This window comes from Cricetulus griseus, chromosome 7, assembly GCF_003668045.3.
Source record: "Cricetulus griseus strain 17A/GY chromosome 7, alternate assembly CriGri-PICRH-1.0, whole genome shotgun sequence".
Lineage (NCBI taxonomy): Eukaryota > Metazoa > Chordata > Mammalia > Rodentia > Cricetidae > Cricetulus > Cricetulus griseus.
In genome coordinates, this window is record NC_048600.1 from 59,123,128 (window position 1) to 59,148,784 (window position 25,657).

The window sequence follows — 25,657 nt, forward strand, 5'->3', positions numbered from 1 at the left end:
GTGTGCTAAGTGGCACAAATTGTACTACTAGGTGTCAGAAGCTAGATAATGATCTCTTAAAGAGGAAGAAGGATTTGCAAATTAATGATAGTTTGATTTATAGTTTTCTAATTTTTTTGAAGATTTTATTTATTTATTTATTATGTATACAGTCTTCTGCCTACAGAGGGCACCAGATCTCATTCAAGGTGGTTGTGAGCCACCATGTGGTTGCTGGGAATTGAACTTAGGACCTCTGGAAGAATAGTAGTCAGTGCTCTTAACCGCTGAGCCATCTCTCCAGCCCCTAGTTTTCTAATTTTAACAGAAAAATTTAAATGTGCCATTACTGTGTGTGGAGGAGTGGGCCTATGTGTGTACCTGTGAGTGTGGGTGCCTGCCCCCCCCCCCCCGGCAAATCTGGAGGAGTGGTCTGTGGAGTCAGTTCTCTTCTCTCACCTTCACATGGCTTCCAGGGATTAAACTCAGGTTGCCAGGCTTGCATAGTAAAGTGCTTTTACCCACTGAAGCCATTTCCCTGGCTTCTAACTTTGTAACTTTGAATTTTTATTTTTTCCCCAGGTCTAGTGAAAGGAGGTCTTGTGATACTGGCCAGCAGAGCCAAGCAAAGCTGCTGGTCAGCCATGCTGTCAGGAGGGGGAACATACCCTCTGCAGCTGACTGTTGGCTAAGTTGCAATGCCCAGTGGGTAGTAAATGTACTACCTTTGGTTTACAGGAGGTTTATTGATAAAGAAAACCATTGTGAGCCAAGAACCACCTGTGCATCTGTGAGAGGGTATGAATTTTGTTGAAGCTTTTCCCAGTTGCCTTCTAGAGTGATGCCCCAATCTTACCTGTCAGCATCATGTACCACCCCAAGAAGACACCAAGAGATTACACACTTTCTTTCTCCTCATCTTCAAGGTATATTTTGCCTTTAACAAATGTAAGATTGTGATGTCTAAAAGAAAACTCATGTTCCTAAGGGTCTATGCAGCATGTTAGGCAGAAGAAAAAAATTTTTTTTTTGTTTTTGTTTTTCAAGACAGGGTTTCTTTGTGTAGCTTTGGAGCCTATCCTGGCACTCGCTCTGGAGACCAAGCTGGCCTCGAACTCACAGAGATCCGGAAAATTTAAAATTTAGGTTTCCCTGGATTGCCTCTTTTAAATCAGGCAGAATAAAAAATTGCCTTAAGACAAATTTTGAAATGAAAATCTGTATACATATATATGTGTGTGTGTGTGTGTGTGTGTGTGTGTATAATATATATGTATGTATATGTATATACATGTTTCATTTTTATACATGTGCATATGTCTGTGTAAGTGTATGCAATGTGTATGCAGTTGTCCTTAGCGGCCAGCTGGAGTCACAAGCAGTTATGAGCTGTCTGCATAGGTGCTGGAAGCCTAATTTGGGTCCTCTGCAAGAAGAACACATACTCTTAACCACTGAGCTGGCCCTCCAGCCCCAATGTTCTTTAATGTAAGCAATTTCAGTCCCCAGTATGCAGAAATGAACTTTTAACTTTAAATCCCTGCACATGTTACAACTGCTTGTATAAAATTCAGAATTCAGCCACTGTTCTTGGGGCTGTGACTTGTTAAATGCCGACAATTGAGGCCCCATCCTGATGTGATCTAGAGATCAAAGAAAATTAACTTTTCTTTTAGGTTCATCTCTGAACACACTCCTAAAACTTTTAGTTCTATTGATCTCCCATTAGAGCAATTGTGTAATCAAATAGCCATCCAGGGAAGCTGAAGATGAAAAATTGCAAAACATTCTAGGAGGTAAAATTTATTGCCATTTTCTGAATCAATACAATAGAAGAGTCTTGTTAAGCAGCATCATCAAAATACTACATTTTGTGTAGAAACTAAATAAAAAGGAATCAATTTACTGATAAAAACCTCACTTATAAAATGTGTATTTATGAAACTCTACCCTGAGATCTATAATTACAATTCACTCTGCTGTGTTTGCATGATTACTTAGATAGAAGCAGTGGGGCCAGGAGAAAGAAATATTGACATTTATTTTGGAAGGCAAAAGATTCTTGCTTCTAGATTGTTTTATGAACACGTCAAGTTGTTTTGTTGTTTTCAATACCAATAATAAAAGCATTGTAATTATCCTACCTCAAAGTGGAATGAAATGGTAACAATTTACTCTGGAAATTTTACATTTAAGTAAGTAATCGACCGTTACAAAATAGTATCTTAAGAATTTCTATTCCATCTACATTTCATTTCAAGCATGGAGTGATCACTTAATGACAACAAAACTAAGATAGGATGTCAGAATTATGTTAGAAGGAAAGAAACATGTTCTGATCTTCAGAAATGGACCCACCAAAGGTTGGATCGGCTTGGAAGGTACACAGCTACTCTTTTCATATTGTGTGAACCAGGAACGAAATCCAGTACCTGCAAAAATGTGTGCTGTGGAAAGAACTTTGGGGATGGTCTATATCAGCTTGTCAGGACCTGACAGGAGGGCCTCTGTCCAGAATTGTCTCCTGGATAGATCAATAAAGAATAAGAAAGCTGGGGAAGCTGCTTCCTTTTCCCGTCACAGGATCAAATATGTTACGCTCCATGCCATGGATCCCTTGTGCTGCTGCTGCTGACCTCCATTCTGAAGAAGTGTGCCTTTTAGTTTTCTACTGGCAGTTGCAGGAGCCCCCAGGAGGAACCCTGTCTTGCCACCATGCAGGCCCTGATGGGTAAGGATGGAGGGGTCTTGACACAAGCATCTGGTCTACCCCAAATGCAGTGTGGGATCCTTAAGCCACCCCCACTGCAGGTTCCTCATGCTTGGGATTCCAGTACCTCTGGAAACATTGCCAAATGTCCTTTTGGAATATGACCAGCAGAAAGACGGTATTTCTAAGGAGTTGGAATTTAAGTTCTCCTTAATCATTTTTCTCAAGTAGTATGGATCTTAGCACCTTGAGTGGTCAAAGTTTTTCTCAGCCAGTGGAACTCTCAACCAGGTGTGTGTGTGTGTGTGTGTGTGTGTGTGTGTGTGTGTGTGTGTGTGTGTGTGTGTGTGTGTGTGTTTAAACGAATCTGAACCAAAATGATTTTTTTCTGATTTTTCTAAAGATGCCAACTCTTCAAATGCATACACAAATCTTTTATCTATTTAGGAATCATCTTCTTTTTCCATTGCAAATCATTTTAAACAGAGTACAGTGTGATCAATTTTTTTTTCTGTTTTTCGAGCAGGGTTACTCTCGAGTTGCTTTGGAGGCTGTCCTGGAACTCATTCAGTAGACCAGGCTAGCCTCGAACTCACAGAGATCTACTTGCCTCTGCCTCCCGAGTGCTGAGATTAAAGGCATGAGCCACCACTGCCTGGTCATCACTTTGTTTTATTGATGTAGTTTAGTAATAACTTTGAGTTTCTGGTAATGCTCTGGGATCTCACTTTCAAAGTGGGTTTTCCTGACAGCAACAAAGCTGGTGCATTTTTGAGACTCCTAATGTTATCCATAAGTTCACTTGTTATTTTGAATCTTTAATAATTTAGTGTTTATTTTTTGTTTTAAAGATGCAGTTACCTCAGCCACTAATTTCACTGATGCTCAACTTCAGAAGGCTGGAGAGATGGCTCAGCAGTTAAGAGCACTGGCTGCTCTTCCAGAGAAGCTGGGTTCAATTCCCAGCACTGATATGACAGTTCACAACCTTCTAACTCTAGTCCCAGGAGATACGATACCCTCTTCCAGCCTCGATGAGCCACATGCATGCAGGCAAAACACTACTGATACATATAATATAAATAATTTAAAAACAAAGTAACTCAGTTTTAATAACTTAGATACAAATTTTCATGACCATGGTTTTGGAATTGCTTTCTTAAATATGACATGTGGGGGACAGAAGCAACAAAAGAAAAATAGTAAATAGGTCTTCATCAAAAGCAAAAAAGTATGTGCATTGAAGGATGCTTCTAATACAATGGGGGTAATGATGACAAATCAGTATATATCTAATTATGGTCTAATGCCAGAGGAGTTAAAGCCCCATTTCAAATGAATAGCACAAAGATGACCCTCTGAGGTAAGTAAGGGTGATGATTAAACATGTCTCCAAAGAAAGCATATAAATGGCCAGTAAATACATAAAAAGATTCTCATATCAGATGTTATTGGGGAAATGCAAATCTAAACCTCAATAAGACTGCCTTATGCCCACTGTGATGGCTTAACGGGCATTACTTTAGATAGTGAAAGACAGCAAATATTAGCAAAGGTATGAACAAATAGAGTCCACTGGTGGGAATGTTAAATAATGCGGTCACTGCTGAAAATAGTTGTGTCCTCAGTGTTTTGTGTCCTGAAAATGTTGAGGACAGAGCTGCCATGGGTCTAAATAACTCTACTTCTAAGGATTAAGGATCCAAGAGGACTGAAAGTATCTTCAAGCAAAATTATACATGATGGTTCAACAAAGTGTTACTTTAAAAGGCAAAAAGTTGAAACAAGCCAAATGTACAGGCATGAGGACTATGGGAGAAAAATATGTGGTTGATGTGTACAATGCAATGTTACTAGGCCATGGATGGAAAGGAATATAGGATTTACATACAACACCATGAACCTTACAACAGAAGCTACACAATGAGAATTCTTCAGCACAACAGGGCCTTTCATCACCCTGTGGTGCATGGCCCATGGACTTAAGACACCAAGATTGAACACCTATGGTCATGGCAGATTGACAGGGGACAGTGACTTGAAGTTTCTTGTCTCACACCAAAGGTTAATGATGTCGATTTTCATGGGAGTCTGCAAGCAGAACCAGGTGCTCTTAATTATTACAGAATGTGAGAAATTGAAGGAAAGTGAGAAAATTCCCAGGAGAGGGAGAGATTCCCAGAGGAGAAAGAGGCTATAGGGCTCTCTTTGTCTGAGGGCTTTACAGTTTATCGGCAGAAATGGGACAAAGGCTGACATAACCTTTTATGTCAGCTAATTCCTTGGGCTATTAGACTGGCTAATTCCTTGGGCTGTGGTGGTTGGAGCCGATGAAAAGTCCACATGCTTTGTATCTGTCCCCTGGACCCAATCAGAGAAATGGCCATGCACTGTTCATGTGCTGCCTGCCAAGTTAGGAGGGGTGGAATCCTCCCTTCTCCCATTTCTAACTCTGGCTTTGTTAGCCTTGACCTGGACTGTTAGCTGCCATTAGGTAGCGTGCATATCAAGTGCTATTAAATATACTAAGTTCTGTGTGTTCTCACATCACCAACCAACTTGTAGCTTTACCATGACAGAGGAATCTGTCATGGCCACCAAGAAATAGCTGTTGATTTTGTTGGTTACCCCATATTTAATTTCTTGCTTAAAGGTGGTCTGAGGTGGGCTCCTAAGTGGAAGCTTGGAAGCTTGGTTTTAGGAGCCTTCCTTCCTTCCAATTAAGTCTGTCTACAATTAGCTACCTTAGAATCAAGGATATGTGGAAGGTCAGTAGTGCCTTGCATATGTTCCTCTAAAACCTAGTGTATGGGACTTCCAGGAGTGGGAGGCGCCAGCCTGTTATCATTGACCCTGAGCACTGTTCCTCCTCCTATCTGACTGGTGTGGCCACTTCATGCCAGAAACATCCATTTTCTTTAGTGCTCCTGACTCTGCCATTTAAATCCACAATCTTCCTTTTATCCTCAACTTGTGTTTAACCTTGACATATGTGAGTAAGTGAGCAGTTCTCACCGTGAGCCCTTTTCTATTAATGCCCACAGCGTGTGGGTTCCTGCCTCACTCTTGTGTGTGAGTCCATTTACATGCCATGTTTAAGGTAGACCTGTGCCTAGAGACAACTGCTCATCATTATGTGAGGCAGGAATGGGAAGCAACTATTTACAGCATGTGGAAGTTTTTTTTTTTTCCTCCCCAGGGGCCAATGTTAAAAGACTTTCAAGTCTGCTTAAGAATTTGGCAAAACTAAAGTTTCCAAAAAGGTAGTATGTGGTGATATCTTGCTTGCACCTGCAGATGTCTATGAGCTAGTGGCAAGTTCCATTCTCTGATCTTCAGACAGGCTTTATTTTGTACATGCAAGATATCACCACAGTAATGCAGGAAGTTCAACCAACACCCCTGAAGACCTAAAGAATAGAATGTTTACAGTTCAAAAAAAACACAAACACTTGTACATATTGATTTACAAGTTAGAAAAAGTACCTTTATTCCCATGTCCCACAGCTGTGTGTAGAGCTGCAACTAAACTCCATTCACTGGAGACAGAATTCAAGTGATGGAAGATGAGGGGGCAGATGGGAGGGCAGGCAAGAAAAACAGGCCAAAGCCAGGGCACATAGCTTTCTGCTTTTCACTTCTTGTTAAATTCCTTTGCCAACATTACACATGTACCTTTCTCAATTAATATACCATGTAGTATGAAGAAGGCAGCTACATTTTCTCAAGGAAGGCAACTCTACGTTTTCTGAAAGTGGTGATTTGGTAGTACTGGGTAGTGGTAGTGCTGGTAGTGGTGGTGGTGGGTGCTGGGGAGGGGAGCTGCTGGTGGTGGGGCTGCTGGTGTTAGTGGTGGTGGGGGGGTGGATTCTCAGGAAAACCATCCCCAGGTATTGAGTTGGGAGGCTGCTCCTTCCCCAAGGCCTGTCCTGGGCCTCTTCTTGGGACCTTGCCCAAAGGCTTGGTCCCCGGAGCCATACTCCTGATCCCCAAACTCCAGGCCTTTCCCCAAGACCAGATTGGCAGCTGGGCTCTCAGTGGCCTCTTGAGGGTACACCCTTTGCAGGTCTCAACTGCCAGCTCCTTCTAGAAGTCATCATTATTCATGAAAAAGCCAGAACCAGCCTGTCTCTCAATGTCATAGCCCACACCAAGAAGTCCCAGCAGGGGTCAGTAGTCTGAGAGCTACCTGTGCCCACCAAGCCCCTTGAGGTCTCTGTTCAGTAATGTCTTATCACTCACAGGCATGCCTTTCAAAAGCCCTCCAATGCTTGAGAAATAAAGAGGAAGGCCCTGGGAAGAGGGATCCCCAGAGACCAGAACTGGGGGAACAGAAACCAGGCTGTCTTTTCCTGGCTTAGGAAGCCCTGTGCCTTTATCACTGTGAAGGAGTTTGGAGGGAGAAGTTACAGGCTTGCTTAGTGCCCTGAACAGAATGTCAGTAACCTGGGCTCTCTGAGAATACTTTTCTTCTGAGTTGACAAAAATTGTCTGAAATCAGAGTAGCAGTGGTTGTGTGACACTGTGATCATACTTAAAGGCACCAGTTTAAATACTTTAGAAAATGACCAATTTGTGTTTCGTGAATTTCATCTTAATAAAACCTCCATTTTATTAGTCTTCTGAGCAATCGTCCCTGTCTGCTAAGTGAGAATCTGTTTACAGATCTGTTAGCTAAGAACAGCAGTCTACTCTCAAACTTCTGCAAGTTCTTTTCCTTTCCTGCACCTTTTTTTTTGTTGTTGTTGTTTTGTTTTTTCGAGACAGTTTCTCTGTATTGCTTTGGAGTCTGTCCTGGATCTCGTTCTGTAGACCAGGTTGGCTTTGAATTCACAGAGATCTGCCTGCCTCTGCCTCCTGAGTGCTGGGATTAAAAGCATGCACCGCCAATGCCTGGCTCCTGCACCTTCTTGTGAATGCAGTTAAGCCTTCCTGAAGACAGGCTTTCACACAAGCCGCCTTTTACAACCACCATGCAATTGCCTCATTTGTTGATTTTAGGGCTATTTTAGTTGCAACTTCTTGCATTAGTGTTTCCCCTGCATTTTCCAATGACCAAATCTCTCCTTTCCTGTTGCTCACAGCTCAATTAGTTCTGAATGCTCAGATTTGTCCTAAAAGTCTGTCTTGGAAACTACAGGAGAGCAATGGGCTTCTGAGGACAGAAAGGTTAGTCTTCTCCAGGGACAAGCTTTCTAATAAATTATCCAATCCCAAGTGCTCAGCCTGTAACACATACAAGCAACACTAAATAGACTCGGTGGGTTATATGTATGTTTATGTATGTGCACAGTGTGGTAATAATTAAAGAAGAGGACATTAATTTGAGAGGGAGTGAAGGGGCTATGGAAGGAGTTGGAGGGGCAAGAGAGAGTGGTGGAAAAGATATAAATAAGTATCCATGTATGAAATTCTCAAAAATATGTCATTTAACCCCATGGTATAGAATAGGATATTTTCAGATTGTTGTTAATAACTACCTATTTCTATTTTTAAGATCATTTGATCTCAGGCTGCCTTTCTAGAAGAAGACTGAAATTGGGGGAGAGGAGATGACTCAGTGGTTAAAAGTGTTTGCATGAGGACCTGAGTTCAGATCCCCAACACCCAAGTAAAAGCGGTGTGTGGACTCTCATGTCTGGAACAGCACTGGTAACCAGTGCTAACTGATTAAGCCTAACTGAAAAATGGCTAGCCATAGGTTCAATGAGAAACCCTGTCTCAAGAGAATGAAGCAGGGGGATGATAGATCAATGGCCTGAATGGGTAGACACCTATGTGCACACATGCTCACATACGTTTACACACACACACACACACACACACACACACACACAGAGAGAGAGAGAGAGAGAGAGAGAGAGAGAGAGAGAGAGAGAGAGAGAGATCTTCTGTTTATATCTGGATGAAGTTTGTAAAAACAACATTTTACTTCTTTCCTTCCAGGAAGGCAGGAACTTCAACATCCCATCTTGTATTTAGGATATGACCAAATACCTCAGGATGACGGAGCATCCCATGTGTCCAAAAGCACTTAGTGGTATGTGAAGTTCAGGAAACATGGTCCTAGTCCATTCTCTCATGCTTCACACATCAGAGTGCCTTCTACCTTGGCTACCTCAAGGTGAGCCCTTAATTATGACCTCCAGGGAAGCCCAGCTCTTTCCTTCAAAGGCTTGTTATGGTTTGTAATCATATGCCTGTCTTTCCCCAGAGGTAGCCATTATCCCTAACTTGGTGTTAAGTCAGCCCTTGTTTTCTCTGGCTCCCACCACATGTGTCACAGTTCCAAACTGTATGTAATTTGGTTTTGCCTTTAAAAAAAGAAACAACTTCACTTACATCATGTCAGGTGTGGCTTTCCTTCATTGTCTGGGACCCATCCACTTATCTGTGAAACTGTGCTCTTTTTCACCAAGTTATAAAGTTCCATGCTACAGAGAGGATTTTAGAATCTACTTTCGGGATAACAGAAATTTCACTTGTGTCTCTTTCTGGTCCTCTTTTGAACTGTTGTGGGCTACGACATAATGGGTTTCTTAAAAGTATCTGAGGCTGAACATGAGCGAAAATCAAGCTTTTTAGGAATGACATTGTTTGGTGCAGGCTGTGTGCTTCCTTGACCTTACTTAACCAAACATATATACATTAAAACAAAGATTTTTGAACACTACGAATAGAAATTCAGTATTCCATCTTTGGTTCATTGTCTACTTTCCCAAGTTATCTCTTCTGCTTCCAAGGAATGAACCCCCTTTCCTATGCTAATGAATCTATAATTCCAATAAAAAAAAGCAGTGCCAGGTTGCCCTACCTTGCCTCCAATTCTATAAGCCTTGAAATCTATTCTTTCTCCTGTATTATTTCTGTCACCTGAAGCTGCTCAGATGAGTGAGAAAAATGCTCAGTGCCTACTATGTTGAGTGGATGTGCTCTCCACCTATCCAGAACAAGGGTTGGGACACAAGGAAGAGTTTTCTTGTTTAAATATTGCCACAGTCGATGTCTATATTAGTTACTTTTCTGTTACTGTAACAAAACATTCTGACCAAAATTAACTTGAGAATGAACTTATTTTAGCTTACAGTTTGTTCTAGTTAGGATACTATTGCTATGATGAAACACCATGACCAAAACAACTTGGGGAGGAATGGCTTTGTTTGCTTTACATATTCAGAGTCACAGTCCATTGAGGAAAGACAACTGGGTAGGAACTGGTAGGCAGGAAGTTGATACAGGGTCCATGGAGTAGTGCTGTTTATCTACTTGCTCTTGTAGCTTGTTTAGCCTGCTTTTTTAAAGCACTCAGGACCACCAGCCCAGGGGCAGCCCACGCACAATGATCTGGACCCTGCTCAATGGCTTACAAAGAAATTGCCTTACAGGCCTGCCTACACCCTGATTTTATGGAGGCATTTTCTCAATTGAGGTTCCTTCCTCTGAGATTACTTCTGTGTCAAGTTGGCATAAGAGCAACCAGCCCATTGTTCCAGAGTGAATTGAGTCCATTGTGGTGGGGATGGCATGGCATGGGAGCAGGAACCTTAGAGATCATATTTTCATTTTCAATCAGGAAGCAAAGATATAAACCCTCAAACTGTCCCCAATGATGTACTTCCTCCAGCAAGTCTGCACCCACGAAATGTCTCATAATCTCCCAAACAGAGCCACCAACTAAAGATCAAAAGTGTTCAAATGCATGAGCCTATTCAGGACCTGTGCTGGCTAGTTTTATTTCAACTTGACACAGCCTAGAGTCATTTGACAAGTGGGAACCTCAACTGAGAAAATGCCTCTATAAGATGGGGCTGCAGACAAGCATGTAGGGCATTTTTAAATTAGTGATTGATGTGGAGTGTCCACCCCTGGGCCAGTGGTCCTGGGATCTGTAAGAAAGCAGTTGAGTAATCTATGAAGAGCAAGCCTGTAAGCAACACTCTTTAGCTCCTGCCTTCAGGTTCCTGCCCTGTTCGAGTTCATGTCCTGACTTCCTTCAATAATGAACAATGATAAGAAAGTGTAAGCCAAGTAAACTCTTTCCTCCCCAAGTTGCTTTGGTCATGGTATTTCATCACAGCAATAGTAACCCTAAAACAGGGCCTATAAGTCTTATCATCTCCATTACTTTCTCATCCATAACCTTCGAGAAGGGCATACGGTGGAATATCTGTCCATCTGTAGACTTGCTTGCAAGCTAACAATTTTTTATTGTTTCTATATACTCTATAGATAATTCATCCTTCATTTGCTTGTAACAAGGCAGTCCTCTTCTACTGCGTACTTCTTTCATATATCTCTGAAAAAAAATATGCATACTTCCAAACTCATCCCTTAAACTATTTAGGCAAGAGTCTAAAGCCAAATGGCTGTGGTTTCTGACTATTATGTCTTTTCTAGTCTGTCTGTCCCTTGTACCTCAAGTTCTTCCTGCCCATTCACCCAGTTTATTTGGTTTATTTCAAGATTCAGCTGAAATACAACCTCTCCATAGGAAACTGTCTCTCCTTAACCAAAGTTGAATCTAGAAGTCCTGCATTGGCCACACTGCACTCTATATATTCTGTGTTTGACTTTCACTCTCAACTTTACTGTGTTCAAAGTGGTCTTTCTCTCATTCATACCCCATGATATCAGGAAACACAATCAGTCCCACACTTATGGTAGAATTACATCCTGTAAACCATATTAAAGCTAAAACCAGTAGCTCTAAAATGTGTTTAACACATTTAACCTATTGGACATCCTGTGTTAGCCATAGAATTTCATAGAATGTCAGCTCTGGTTTTAAATTGCAGCTCACTGCCCAACATCACAAATGAGGAACTCAACATATATTACTAGCCCAGAAAAGAACAGAAGTTCAAAAACTAAAATGTTATTTCTGTTGAATGTGTGTCATGTTGCACCATTATGAAAACTAGCTCTAAGTCAGAGAACATCTGTATTTGTTCCGACAGTATGAGCTGATTGCAGAGTTGTGTTGTGTGGGGCATAAACTTTAAATATCACAAAACACGTAGTTGCATGAGGAAGTATTTGGAGCATGTTCATAGTTTCTCTTTCCATGTCTTCTCTGGTGCCTTCCTGTAAACTTTCTGTATGTCTTTTAATCCTACATTGGTTTCCAAATTGAGACCAACATCCTGCCACAACTGCTTTCTTACAGATCCCAGGACCACTGGCCCAGGGGTGGACACTCCACATCAATCACTAATTTAAAAATGCCCTACATGCTTGTCTGCAGCCCCATCTTATAGAGGCATTTTCCCACTTGTCAAATGACTCTAGGCTGTGTCAAGTTGAAATAAAACTAGCCAGCACAGGTCCTGAATAGGCTCATGCATTTGAACACTTTTGATCTTTAGTTGGTGGCTCTGTTTGGGAGGTTATGAGACATTTCGTGGGTGCAGACTTGCTGGAGGAAGTACATCATTGGGGACAGGATGGAAGACATTTCTTTTCCTTTTCTTTCTTTCTTTTTTTTTCTTTTTTTGGTTTTTTGAGACAGGGTTTCTCTGTGTATCTTTGGAGCCTATCCTGGCACTCACTCTGGAGACCAGGCTGGCCTCGAACTCACAGAGATCCGCCTGCCTCTGCCTCCTGAGTGCTGGGATTAAAGGCGTGCACCACCAACACCCGGCAATACGGAAGACATTTCTGAGGTCTAAATAATGCCTTTCTACAAATCTTCCCCAAGCCCTTGTTTCATCAAGATAGTGACAAGAGTCAATGATTCAATTATTATTCCATTCATGTAGCTTTACCAGTAAATAGTGACAGAATTTAGAAATCTGAGCTACAGTAATAGGAAAAAAATTCTGAAGGCACTTGAAGTCCTTGACAGCTGAAGCTGGGACATCTGAAATACATGTGACAGGGAATCAAATTGAAATTTCTGTGATCATTAGAGGTGTGCTGAAAATTGACTTCTGTTTCCAGGGAGAAAATCCAGTCTGCTCCTCTGTGCCTACTGCCACCATTTCTAAAGCACCGCCAGGCCTTACAGATACTGTCCCCCTCTGCTCATGTTAATTTTAACAGTCTTGAGTGTCCCACCCCGTCATACCAAGCTCTGTGTGGTGTCTCTTTAAATAGTATTCACATGCTGAAATTTCAAAAAGAGCTGGAAGTACTGATGTACTAGTAAATGTTCCAAAACCTCCTGTCTGAGGAAAGATTTATTTATCTATTTTTAGTTTAGACTGTGTCTTTTCATATGTGTATATACTGAGTCTGGGAAATGTGCAACCCCTGTCCCACTGAAACCCCCTTTCTTCCCAACAATTCTCCTCTTACCTTGATATCTTTTTGTTTTATCCATAAACCCTAAGTGAGAGGCAGAGTCTCATGAGCCCCACCCCCTCCCCCATGTATGCTGGACTGGTGATGGGACCAATCATGTGAAGAGGTGTTATGTTTTGCTTTACAGGTAATGATAGCTGCCATGAATGCATGAGTGCAGAAGGCAGAAGACACTGTGTCACAGAACGCCTCTCCAAGCTCTGGCTCTTACATTCTTTCCACTGCCTCTTCCGCTGTGCTCCCTGAGGTGGCTCAGAGGTGAGATGATAAAATGTCTACTTTAGGGCCCGATCTGTCCACAGTCACTTATTCTCTGCACTTTGACCAGTTGCTACTCCTTATATTCACAGCTATCTACAGAAAAAAAAAAAAAGAAGTCTGATGAAGACTAAGAACAGCACTAGCCTGTAGGTCTAAAGAAGGCAGTTGGCATGGTGGCTAAGGTAGGCAACTGGTAAGCAGCATTAGACAACAAAGTGTCATGTGAGCACTCAGCAAAAACGTAAGACCTCATCAGAACACACTGCAGACCGTATGACCCACCAAGAGGGTGTCAAAGACCTTCCACTGCTCTGCAACTGCATTTCTGTATTTCTAGCATTATAACTCTGTTCCCATCATGCATGTGGTGCTGTAACACACCGGAAATCCCATATGATAGAAAGTGGCAGTAATCTCTGTGTTCTGGAAATTTTTCTATCCATTCTGGGAATTCCCCCATCGATCCCCTGACTTAGTGCACAGATTATTCTCCCCATCTAGTAGATGTCCCCATGAGCATAGTCTAACCCCTGTATACAGGACTCACCAGAGGACACCCACTTATAATCCTTAGTGCCTACTTTGGTTTTGTAAGAAAAGTTTTCTCCCAATTCCGTTCTTATCTTGTTTCCAAATTCTTTCTCTGGTGCTGATACAAAGCTGGGAACATTCAATGTGAAGTATCTTTATCTCTAAGTCCTCTGCAGCTCCTCATTGGTTGGCAGCATCACTGGCAACCTAGCCAGGAAGTTACAAGGAATTGGTCAGTTGTCACATGGCTGCGCGTCTGTTCTTTCTTGGAACCAATGTGTTGCAGTTCTGTGGACAGGAGGTGGAGCAGTGGAATGAGATTATGGTGCTCGATCGCCCCTTAAGATTTCCACAAAAGAGCAATTGATTCACAGAGTAGGGAAGAATGACATTAGGTCCTTCTGCTGACTACAAGAAAAATTCCATCCAGCAATATAGGTGCAGAGAAAACCCACCATACACCTTCCCTGTGGCTTCTCCCATTGTGCTTATGGTTCTAGTATCAAGTTTCCCTTTTACTCATTAGCTGATTTTAAAGAACATCAGACTTCTACTTTGTTTTCCTTTCCAATGTAGAGCCATTCTCTAACTCTATTCTCTACCACTGACCCCACCCTGCCTGTCCAGTGGGCCCTGCAAATGTGTAGGCTGTACTCTCAGACAGCATCACACATAATGTTCACAAAGAGCAATAGCCTGGATGGCCCAGTGACTCTCTAATGAGCCCCCCACCCACCACTTTTCCCATGTCTGGTACTTGGTTGAACCCCTCCATGACCCCGGGAAGAAAGATGTTGACTTTGTCCAGCTGGCTATGTCCATATCATCTCAGATACCTCTTATGGACCATAGCAGCTGATAAGACAGTAAAAGTGGAAGGAAGACCACTGACCCATCAGGGACAGAGTACTCTTTGGCCAAAGCTCAGAAACAGGCTCCTAAGAATGCTAAGCATGGCAGCAGTTCCCAAGCTGTGGCTATAGACCCTCACAAGCAGGGGGGATCTTGGAATGCTTAGACTCATTCCCAGCCACTGAAAATGGAAGGCAAGACCTCATGTACCCCAACTCTTCTTTCACCTTTATAGATACTGCCCAAACCCTCACTCATTAGCAACCTGCTTGTGGTGTCTACTACAACTTCCTTCTTGCAGCAGCTTCCCAATCATTTCAGTGTTCAGAGAAGTGGTTCATGAAACTATTTAAAAAATATTTATTTCATGTGTTTATGCCTGAGTGGATATCTGCACACATATGCATGTGCCTGTGTGCATGTGGAGCCCAAAGATGGCAATGGATCTCTTTGAGCTTTTGCAGGCAGCCATGAGACACCTGGCTTGTATATGGTGCTGGGATCTGAACTTTAGTCCTCAAGAATGTGCAGCAAGTGCTCTTAACTATTGAGTCATCTATCCACCTTGACATCCTATACTCTGACATCTTCTTCAATGGATTCAACTGTTCATTCTATCTGTCTCTGAGCAAAAACTCTTCAAGTTCCTCCTTGCTCAGTCTCTCTTCTTTCTTCAGTCTATGTCAAGAGGCAAAACAGGAGCCATTTTGCTTCTACTTTTTTCCTGATGCCTTCTCTAGAGGTCTCCACTACCCTACTACAAAGTACTTCATAGTTGGTCATTGCCCAAAGCTCACTGCTCATTCCCCCAAAAGAAAAGTGCCTTCCTGTCCTGAAGGCCTCATCTGGCATATTGTCACTGTTCTTAGGCATAAGGGACACCCAGTTGCAGAAACATCTGACCCACTGGATGGAGCCTCTGGTCCCTGGAAAATGATCATAAGATGGGTCTCTTCCTTAGAAATAAGTTCTTTATTTATTTCCCTTCTCTTTTTCAGTCTCTGAAATGTGGGTAAATGTATCATCGTGGACAACTGTTGAGGGGAGGAAGAGGCTGGTGATGTGGAAGAAGCTCAGGGAACTTATAAGGGTCAGGAAGGCCAGACAGTTGCAAGAGTCACAAGCTCTACCCATAGGGTTATGACAGCAGCAGCCAGCTGCTCCTTGGGGAAAAGACTCCACTGGTGGAGCTGGTAGCAAACTGGAGCTCCAGAAACACAACTCTCAAGAGCTGTCACCCAGGCTGGTGCGAGCTTTATGTCAGGCTCTGCTCTTCCTTTGAATAAACTCAGGAGGGTGTCAGATGATTCTAATCACTTACTATACCCAAGAAGAAAAGCACCGTTATCAGGACTGAGGCAGGAGCCTTTGCCAACAGTTAGGCAGCTTGGCAGCCTAATCAATATCCCCAGCTGCCAGGCCCCACCCAGCAGCCTGTCATTATCAGAGAAGTGGACCTGGGAGACCAAATGATATGCTGCTTCTTAGAAGGCAAGAAAGGGTGTGTTGGACTGCATGTAAGCTCTGACACCATCTAGAAGGTTACAGCAGGGTCTGAGGAAAGTCTAGAATCATTTCTGAGACAGTATGATAGGTCATTTAAGAGATGCCTAGGAGCCATTTAATATTTATTAAAATATTAGTAAACCTCCAGGTGTGTCTGTGAAGGCACCTTATATTTAAGTCATGAGGGCACTTCTGCAATGAGCTGGTTAATCCTTTGATGGAGTCATCATTATTGCTAGCATTATTTCATGGTGTAAGGCAGGAGGTAGGCATTAGGATGGAATGTGTCTTTGGCCACTTTCCTTGGCTTCTTGTTGTATGCCTTTTTTTTTTCTTTCTATGTTTCCTGATTCACAGTGAGTGACTATACCTCTCCACCCATAATGCATTGGCATCTTTGAGATGATGAGTCAAAATAAGGAATGCCTCCCTTTAATCCACCCTCAGGTATTTTGATCACACTGACACAAAAGTAACATAGATGCAGAAGAGGTGATTCTAGCATCAACCCTGGTTCTCCTGGAGGATGGATTGTCCTGGGAAGTTATTTTGTTACTCAGCAGTCAACCTCTGATAGCAGATGAATGTGGCAAAACTTAGATACAGGATCCTAGACTCCCATGACTCCCTGTCCCAATAATTATTGGGACAGGGCAAAGGAAATGGAAAGGGTCCAATCTAGCCATCATAGATTGACTTCAAGATATAAAACCTAATTTTGATTTGGAGATTAAAATAAACTACATAGTCAAATGTTAATTAAGTGCCTCAATCTCTATCCCCAAAGCAGGAGCTTCCAGGCCAACCAGGGCTAAACAGTAAGACCCTGTCTCTAAAGGGGGGGGGGAGACCATGTTATTTCTATCTGTGAAGACCTCTGGCTGGCTTCTGCCCTCTCTCTATTTGGGTGTCTTCCTTATGCACATCAGTTTATGTATCAGACTCCATGAGTAGTGGAAGTTAGCGGACTCAGTGGCGTTCAAGTTCTCCAGGTTCATCAGGTAGCTAACCTTGACTCTTTCTTTCTTGGGTAACATCACTATTTTTTTTTTAATAGCAATTGATTGAAAAGGAAGTGTAGATACACAGCTTCAAGTCACCACATTGGTAAAAGAGAGCCCATCAGGTCACAGAATCTCTCACTGTTTCATGAAGCAGTTTCCATGCATTGGTTGAGAGGGGCCAGCCCCTCAGCTTGCCTGTGCACTATAGAATGTATAATACACATTCAATATTTCATAGAATTGGAACTGTTCCTGACAGCTTAATGTTTTTTTTTTTAAATAACTAATGAACCATGACAAGACGTGGGTGGCTCTCTGTGGATTGTCTGATGATTCTTCACGATAGTAGCTGTGATGTGGGAGGATTCATCTGTCCCAAATCGCCACATGTCACCCAGATTTTTACCCCCAGTTTCTTACTGCTGGGTCCCTCTGCCAGCCTATTTACCTCTACTGTGCAGGCTGCCAGACACCTGAAGCGATGACTACTGTGTGGTGCTTCTCCTTTGTCTTAACACATATCATATTCAAGAGTGAGTGTTTAATTGAAAGGTCAAATGGCTCGGAACTCAGCTGCATATAACAGAGAGTATCACCTAGATTGCTATATGCAAATAAGGTACCTTGTTGGCAAATTCAGCAGGAGAGTCAGGTACAGGCATGTTGTTAGACAGGCTTAGGTAGGTGCTGTATCTTGAGACTTGGTCTTGGTTATTTTTAAGTCTCAGGATTAGAGACAATCTTGGAGTTACAATGGTTTCATGTATGTGGTTGTTTTGTTGCTGTGTGTATGTATACCTGTGTGTGCATGCATGTGCATCCGTGTGGGTATGTGCACATGTGTGCAGGTAATCTCAGAGGTCGAAGGTGTTGAATCTCCATGAAGCTGCAGTTGTAGGTGGTTGTGAGCTGTCTAAAGTGGGTTCTAGGAACGGAAAGGGAGTCATCTACAAAAGCCATATGAACCATCTCTCCAGCTCCCTGATGGGGTACTTTTATTTGAGGCAGGGTTGCATTTGATTCAGCCTGAATTAGAATTTGCTTTATAGCTGAGTACAATTTTGAACTCCTCATCCTCCTGTCTCTACCTTCTAGGTACTGGGCTTGCAAGTATGCATCACCATGGCTAGCTTTTTAAAATTGTACTTTACAAGAGTGCAGAAGCAATTATGAATAGAAACCACGCCTCTAGTTTTTAACTTTGAGACATGGTCTCTATGTAGCTCTGGCTATCCTGGAACTTGCTATGTAGATCAGACTGGCCTCAAACTCACAGAGATCCTCCTGCCTCTGCCTCTCTAGTGCTAGGATTAAAGTTGTGCACCACTATGCCCAGCTAGTTATTAACTTTTATTTTTTCTTTAGCTAGTAGTATGTTACACGATGCTTTCATGTAGCTGGGTAGCCACTCAGCCCCACCCTCTCCAGAGTGAACAACCAACACTGCAGTGCACTGTGTTGTTAAGCTAGGGTGATTGGCAGGTCAAGTGTGTTAAATGAACTTTCAACTGCAACATGTTCAATTCAGAGTTTACCGGTATACAACCCCATTATAAGATGAGGAACATTTGTCCAAGCTTCCTTTCTCAAGTTCAATAGGAAGTTTTCCCTCCCAACAGTTCAATCAGAAGCACTAGTGTTTATTACCTTCATTCTGATTACCCTGATGGGTCATGGATCCTTCCTTGAATTATTCATTAAAAACAAAGATGAATATTCCCTCAATTCTTCCGTGCATGGCAAATGGCCAGCATGAACTACACATGGCTAGTCTAGTTCAAGGTGGTATTGGAATAAGAGAAAAAGGAGACTAGTGGGGAAACTAACACACATGACCAGGACCATCAGTATCCATCCAATACTGCTAATCTTATCATGCTTGGAAAATGGCACACAAGTTCATACCATCCCCTACTGCAGATGGAATCAGGATAGAGAAAATAGCTGGGTAGACAGGGGTACACAAGCTAAGCTTAGGTTTGAAAGCAACAATAAAAATATTTTTCTGTTGCCATTAGAAACTTACAGTTACAAATGCTCAGGTTGATTAAAAGCCAGGCTGGGAATAGAGGAGTAGGGATTCGGCGCTGTGGTAGACTACTTGCTTAGCATGTACCAGGCTATGGTTTTGATCTCCAGCACAGTAAGTAAGTAAGCCAAAAACTTTGTTAAAAAAGGAAAAAGTAAATATGGCTTGTCTTTTGTAAGAATCAAAGTAATGAGTACAACTTAATTGTACCCTCACTGGAAAAAAAATTTGATGATAATTGGGACAATCTATTGGCTGCACAGTAGAAGAATTAGATGTACCTTTCCTTTTCTTCACTGAGGCAACAGCAATCAGTAATTTTGAAGAAAGTAGCAGAGGCAGGTGTAGAATACTTATCGGTGTGTGTTAGTGTCTGAAGCCTATGCTCAAATGGAATAGTGGCACACACAAAGAGATAAGGCACATACATATGACATTGACAATTGTTGAATCTAGACAATGTGTATACAGGTGGTCATCAGAATATTCTCTCAATTCTTCCATAAATGAAATGTTAGAGGAAATTTTTCAAGAAAATCTATAAAATCCAAAATAAACAAAAAAATCAAATCACACACACAAACCCCAACAGCAACCACCAAACTTGGCTGATTTTTCTGCTGTTCCCTTCTGGAGTCTCAGATTAGTTCCATAAAAGATGGAGAGACATAAGCTTGTTCTGGTATTAAAATAATGTACGAATTATTGCTTTTTCAACTAATAATGAAAAGCACTTATGTAGTACCAGCTATGAGTCTACATCTCTGTTAATAGGGTAGTATAATTTGATTGTGTGTGTGTGCCCACCCCAGTGTGCACCTATAGATTTTCTTGTGTGTTCAGGTATACAAGGGCACACATGTGTAGGCCACAGAACAATACCAGGTGCTATTTCTCATGTGTAATCCTTATTTATCTGGTATAGAATTTACCAAGTAGGCAAGGCTCACCAACCACTGGGTCCCTGGGATTTGTTTGTCTCTGCCTCCGCAGTGCTTTCATTATAAGCACAAACCACCATACCCAGCTGCTCTTTGTTGTTGTTTATTCATCATTTAAAAATTAAAACATAATTATATTGTTTGCCCCCTTCCCTTTCTTCCTTCAAACCCCCCTTATGTTCTCCCTCCCTCAAATTCATGGCCTCTTTTTCTTTAATCATTATTGTTACATAGATATAAGTGCATAATGATATAAATACAACCAGCTGATTCCATTTAGTGTTGCTTATATGTATATGTCTTCAGGGCTGAATTGGGTAATTAACTAAGGGGCTCATACGTGGAAAAGACAAATTCCTTCCCCTCCTTTGGAAATACGATGTTAAATTAATTAGGCCAGATCTGTGTCCAACCAAATACTTCTCCCATTATGTAGCATATGATACCACTGCTGTGCAGTGCAGAGAACAGGTAAGACAGGACTCGAGATTGCTCAGAGCTAAGGAGAAGGCCTTAGAGTCACTGTTAATGATGCGCCCCCCATGATTAAATGGATTAAATGTTCTAAAACTGATCGTGGTGATTGCTGTATAATTAAGGATAATTTTTTTTTAAGCACTGGATGGGAGCATTTAGGTGGATTCAATGTATGAATCCAACTGTGACATGTATAAGAAAAAAGAAAATACTCTCCCTATCTTAGTCTTCTATTGCTGTGGAAGAGACACCACAACCAAGGCAACTCTTAAAAAATAAACATTTAACTGAGGGCTTGCTTACAGTTTTAGAGGTTTGGCCCATTTCATGATGGCAGGGAGCATAGTGGCAGAGGCAGATGCTAGAGCAGTAGCTGAGAGTTCTAAATCTTGATCCTTAGGTAGAGAAAAGACTCTGGGCCTACCATGGGCTTTTAAAACCTCAAAGCCCAACCCACTGACACATTTCCTGCAACAAGGCCAAACCTCCTAACCCTTTCAAACAGTGCCACACCCTGGTGACCAAGCATTGAAATCTAGAAGCTTATTGGGGGAGGGTGTTCTCATTCAAACTACCACACTCCCCTTACTGGACTATGTTGCATAATGGCCTATCATTTTCTTTATAGAATTTATTTTCAGAATGAAACCGTTAAGATATTTAGGTGGAATGGTATTCCTATAGACATTTCCATTTAGTCAGTTGACTATTGAGGGTGTGTGTGTGTGTGTATATGTGTGCTGCATACATGTGAGTGAGTGCACTTGTCTGAGCACATAGGAGTGGGCATGCAGGCATCAAAGCAGGTTGTCAGGAGTCCTCCTTTATCTCTCTGCTTTATTGTTGAGACAGGGTCTCTCATTTAATCAGAAGCTAACCATTTGTCTAGGTGGGGTGAGCAGTAAGTTCCTGGGATTCCCCTCTCTACCCCTCAATGCTAGGATGCAGGCAAGCATGTTCTGCCAGGCCTGGCTTTTTATGTGGGTGCTGAAGAATTCAAATTCAGATCCTTATGCTTGCAGAACAAGACTCTTACTCACTGAGCTATCTACCCAGCCCCCTCAAATTCTCATTGTTGACTGTCCAATATTTTTAACTAGATAGAAAAATATTTCTAACTATTCAGAAAAATAGCATAAGAATAAATGAACACATGAAAATTTCCCTCCCTTTTAACTTCTCAATGCTGGCTACTCAAGGTCTTTGGAGGTTGGTTTAATCATGCAAAATCTCTATGCTATAATGTCTCATTGACATGACAGTGTCTACCAAATTGGCCATCAGTTACATGCATATTTACCACAGGAGCCTATTTCTGTTTGGTTATTAGCAACAACTGTCTTTATAAGGAATTTGGGAGCTAGTCTTTTAGAATTACTACAACTGCAACAAATATACCAAGTTCTGGAACATTGCACCATCGGATGCATTTACGAAGAAAGGACTTTAGAAGCCTGCATGCTCTGCCAGTCCCCAGTCATAATCCATAACCCTTTCCCTTTTAGCTCCCAGGCTGGTTCCTTATATGACCAAGCTGTAGCATTCCGACATTTCCTTAAGTGTGTTCCAATAATTGGAGTTCCTGGTTTTTCCTGCTTTGGGTGGCTGAGTGTCTTTCCAGGAAGTACTTACATTGTCACCCTTCTCTTTTATTCGAGTGACCTTCTCTCCAATCCCAGTTGGATCATTTTATCCCTTGGGTTTTTTTTTTGTTTTTTTTTTTTCCAGTTTGGTTTACTTACCTGCTTCAAGAGCCTTCTCTAAACTGGATTTGCAGCAAGGTTCCTGAAGTAACCCTTTCATTACCAGAGTAATTTTCTTCACATGTTTTGAGCTTCAGTATTTACAGGCCACTCCTGTAAAGCTCAAAGGTAAAAGGACATGTGACTTGCCCTTGCTTTTACATGCCTGATGTACTCATGGTGAGGTTCTTAAGCTTTGAAGCCATTCTCTTTCTCCTCTAAAAAGACAAAGAAAGGCAAGGGCTGAGGCAGGCTTCCCTTCCACTTAAGCAAAGCGCCTATCTAATGAAACAGTAAAGGATTGTCAGGACTCTGCAATTTATCCGAGAAGAATCAAAGCGAATGATTCAAGTCAATGTTACATGCATTTTGACTTCTTTGTTATGTTTTTGGCCTCATGTTTTCTTGACTCAGCCAGTAGCGAAACTTTGAGAGCATAAGTCAAGAGAATGTCTTGCTAGCACAGGTAGCTTCCTATTGCAACCATTAGCCAATGCAGTTTCTTACTGACTAGGCTATATGCAGAGATTCACGAGCCCACTGCTCTGTGATGTGACAGGTTTAGTGTTTATTCGAGTGGCCTAAGGAACCTGGACAAAAGTGAGTATAAGGAGTTGTAGACAGAATTCTCAGAAATGTTTAAACCGTGCCGTGAAGTCAGTATATGTGACAGTTACTGTTAATTGTTGATTTGACAAAATTAGTTACATGGGAACATGTCTATGGAGGGCGTTATCTTGATTATTGTGATGCTGTTCCTTGGGTAGGGCATCCTGGACTGCATAAGAGTGAGGAAAGCTAGGCACTGAGCACTGGCCTGCTCTCTCATTCTGCTCTGCTTCCTGACTAGGGATGCAATGTGACCAGCAGTTCCAAGTTTCTGCTGCTTTAACTTCCCCCATAATGGACGGAACATTAAACAGCAAGCTGAAATAAATCCATTCTCCCATAAATTCTGTCTGGGTTTTATCACAGTCACAGGAAAATAAGCTAAGACACGATAGGAGGAGAAGATGTGTTACTGTGAATTCTACTGATGTCTCCAAGATGGCATTGTTTACATATTGTTCATTTTACATGTATGGATATTTGTCTGCATGTGTGTCTCTGCAACATGTGTTTGTAGTGCTCATAGAGACCAGAAGAGGGCGTCAGGTCCCCTGGGACTGGAGTTATAGCCAGGCTGCCAGAGTCCTGGGAATTTGAAGTGGTGGGGGTTGTCTCTGGAGAACAGAAAGTGCTCTTAACAGCTGAACCCAGCTTTGACGGCATTGCTTAAATATAGAGGTTGTGTTTACACTTACACTAAGGGAAACCCAGAGGTTCTGAATCGTGTGTGTGTGTGTGTGTGTGTGTGTGTGTGTGTGTGTGTGTATGCCTGTATGTCTCAAGCAGTGGACAGAGACACAAATATCAAGAAAACTTATTTTGTCTTGTATAGGCATAAGGTGGAGGCTCTTGGTAAGTTCAGAATGAGCCAGCAAGGTTGCAACACCTTACAAATTACTTGGTATTCATCTTCTGTTACCTAGGCACTAGCTAATGAAAGGCCACACTAGTTTCTAGTGGCAACTGGTTCTCCAGGGACTAAATCAAAAGCAAAAACCAGCAGAGTAAATTGCAGATGGTAATGGCGAGGCAAGGTAATATAGATCCCTGCAAAGTCCTGGAATGAGTAATACCCACAAGAAGCCTGGGGCCTTATACTATAGGAAGAGTCCCTGACATTTAAAATAAGGTAGGAATATGCCATAGTATTAGGAGACTAGAGCAGAACAAAAGGGCTTCCAAGACATAGGGAGAGGGTGTGTGCACAGTAATGTGCTATGAACCTTGAACCAAAAAGAATGGCAAACCCATTAACAGCATTTATTTTCATACGGTAGTTAATTATTTGCACCAAACCAAGGATAGTCCTTGGGAGCAATTCCAAACTATTCACTCATCCAGCATCCAACCTTTTACCGTATGTAGACTCTGATGCCCTGTCTTAGTCCAGTCAAGGAGAGAGTTAAAAATTGCTCTAGCATTTGCACGAGGCAGGGACCAGCCTTTCACATTGTCCCACGTGGTCCCAGCAGGTGAGTGTGGGTGTGGGCGCGTGAGGCTCGTGGTGTCGGCGGAGTGAGCGCGAACGTGTCAGAATGGCTGGGGTCACAGTGCTTGTCCGGGTGTCGCCTCACCCTGCCTCGGCATAGCCTCCCGGGACAGCACCAGGGAGAAGCCAGCAGCATCTCAGGCCCACTCACCGGAGGCGGCGCGCGAAGATCCCGCCGTGAGCGATTGTGAGTGAGCGTGGGCGCAAGGGGCCGGGCGATGGCAAGCTCGCGCGCAGGCGCAGAGCGCGCGAGCCGGCGGTCGCCGCAGAGCGCGGGGGGCGGAGCCGGAGCGCGGGGACCAGGCCATGGCGGCCGCCGGGCGCTGGTGCTGGCGCTCGGCCCGGGAGCGCCTTTGTCGCCGCGGACGATGGTGACCTCGCGGCTCGGGCCGCTGCCGCTGCCTCCGCCTCCCGAGACGCCGCAGCCGAGGCCGGACGCGGGAGAGCCGCCGCTGTGAGCCGCGCATACCGGGCCCCCCGCCGTCGCAGCCGAAGATCTCACCGGAGGGGCCGGCGACGGATCCCGGCAGCAGCGGACACCGCCATCCCCAGTGCCGTCCCGCAGGCAGGGAGGCTGCGGCTCCAGGTGACTGCGGTCAGCTCAGAGCATCCCGCAGGCCTGCTGCCCACTGCGCCTCCCCTCCCCCATCCTCGCTCCTCCCCGCCGCGCCCCCCTCCTCCTCCGATCTTGGCCGGGGCCTGGTCCCCCTCTGCATCGCGCCCTCCCGCCCACTCCGGAGCAGTGAACGGTCTCCTGTTACCTCCTAACAGAGCCCCCGTACTAGCTCCCGGGGCTTCGGCTGCTTCCTCCCCACCCACCATCCCTCCTCTCCCGCGCCGGGCGAGGGAGAGAACCCTCACATTCCTGAGATGCCCTCCCTCGGGCTCACCCCTCTCTTCTTTCCAGTACCCCGGTTGCAAGGCTTTTCCCTGTCTCTCTCGCAGGGGTGCCCAGTCCGGGCCCCTTTGCTCACGTTTGCATTTTCAACTTTCCCTCTTTTGCCTTTTAGTCCACTTTGCTTCCAAGCTTCCCTCCCTCTTTCCTGGCGTCCCCTCCCCGCAGCCCCTAAACTCAGCTAACCATGTGCTGGCGGTGCGAGGCTGCGGGGTTCAGAAAGAACTGCCAAGCTCATTGAGTAGGGGGGCCCCTGGCCAGCGAGCAATGTGTCAGACTCTTCACAGTCACGAGCTGCTCATCTGTCTCTTACTGCGTCCTGGTTCCTTT

The 25,657-nt window shown here is 43.3% G+C and overlaps 2 protein-coding genes across 2 annotated transcripts in view; one reads left to right on the forward strand and one right to left on the reverse strand.

Annotated features, from left to right (window-relative positions):
• Window positions 1-13,921: 13,921 nt before the first annotated feature.
• LOC113836632 lies at window positions 13,922-25,254 on the reverse strand. Its single transcript, XM_035448099.1, has 3 exons — window positions 25,194-25,254; window positions 22,335-25,032; window positions 13,922-14,071 (listed from the first exon to the last, which is right to left on the reverse strand). The coding sequence occupies exons 1-2, from the start codon at window positions 25,252-25,254 to the stop codon at window positions 24,389-24,391; spliced, it is 705 nt and encodes a 234-aa protein (XP_035303990.1). The 3' UTR covers window positions 13,922-14,071; window positions 22,335-24,388.
• Rnf145 (ring finger protein 145) overlaps window positions 24,887-25,657 on the forward strand; it is a 48,854-nt gene continuing 48,083 nt past the window's right edge. Inside the window, exon 1 of the mRNA XM_027425265.2 lies at window positions 24,887-25,018. The gene's annotated coding sequence lies outside the window, so the exon portion shown is untranslated. The remainder of the gene's footprint in view (window positions 25,019-25,657) is intronic.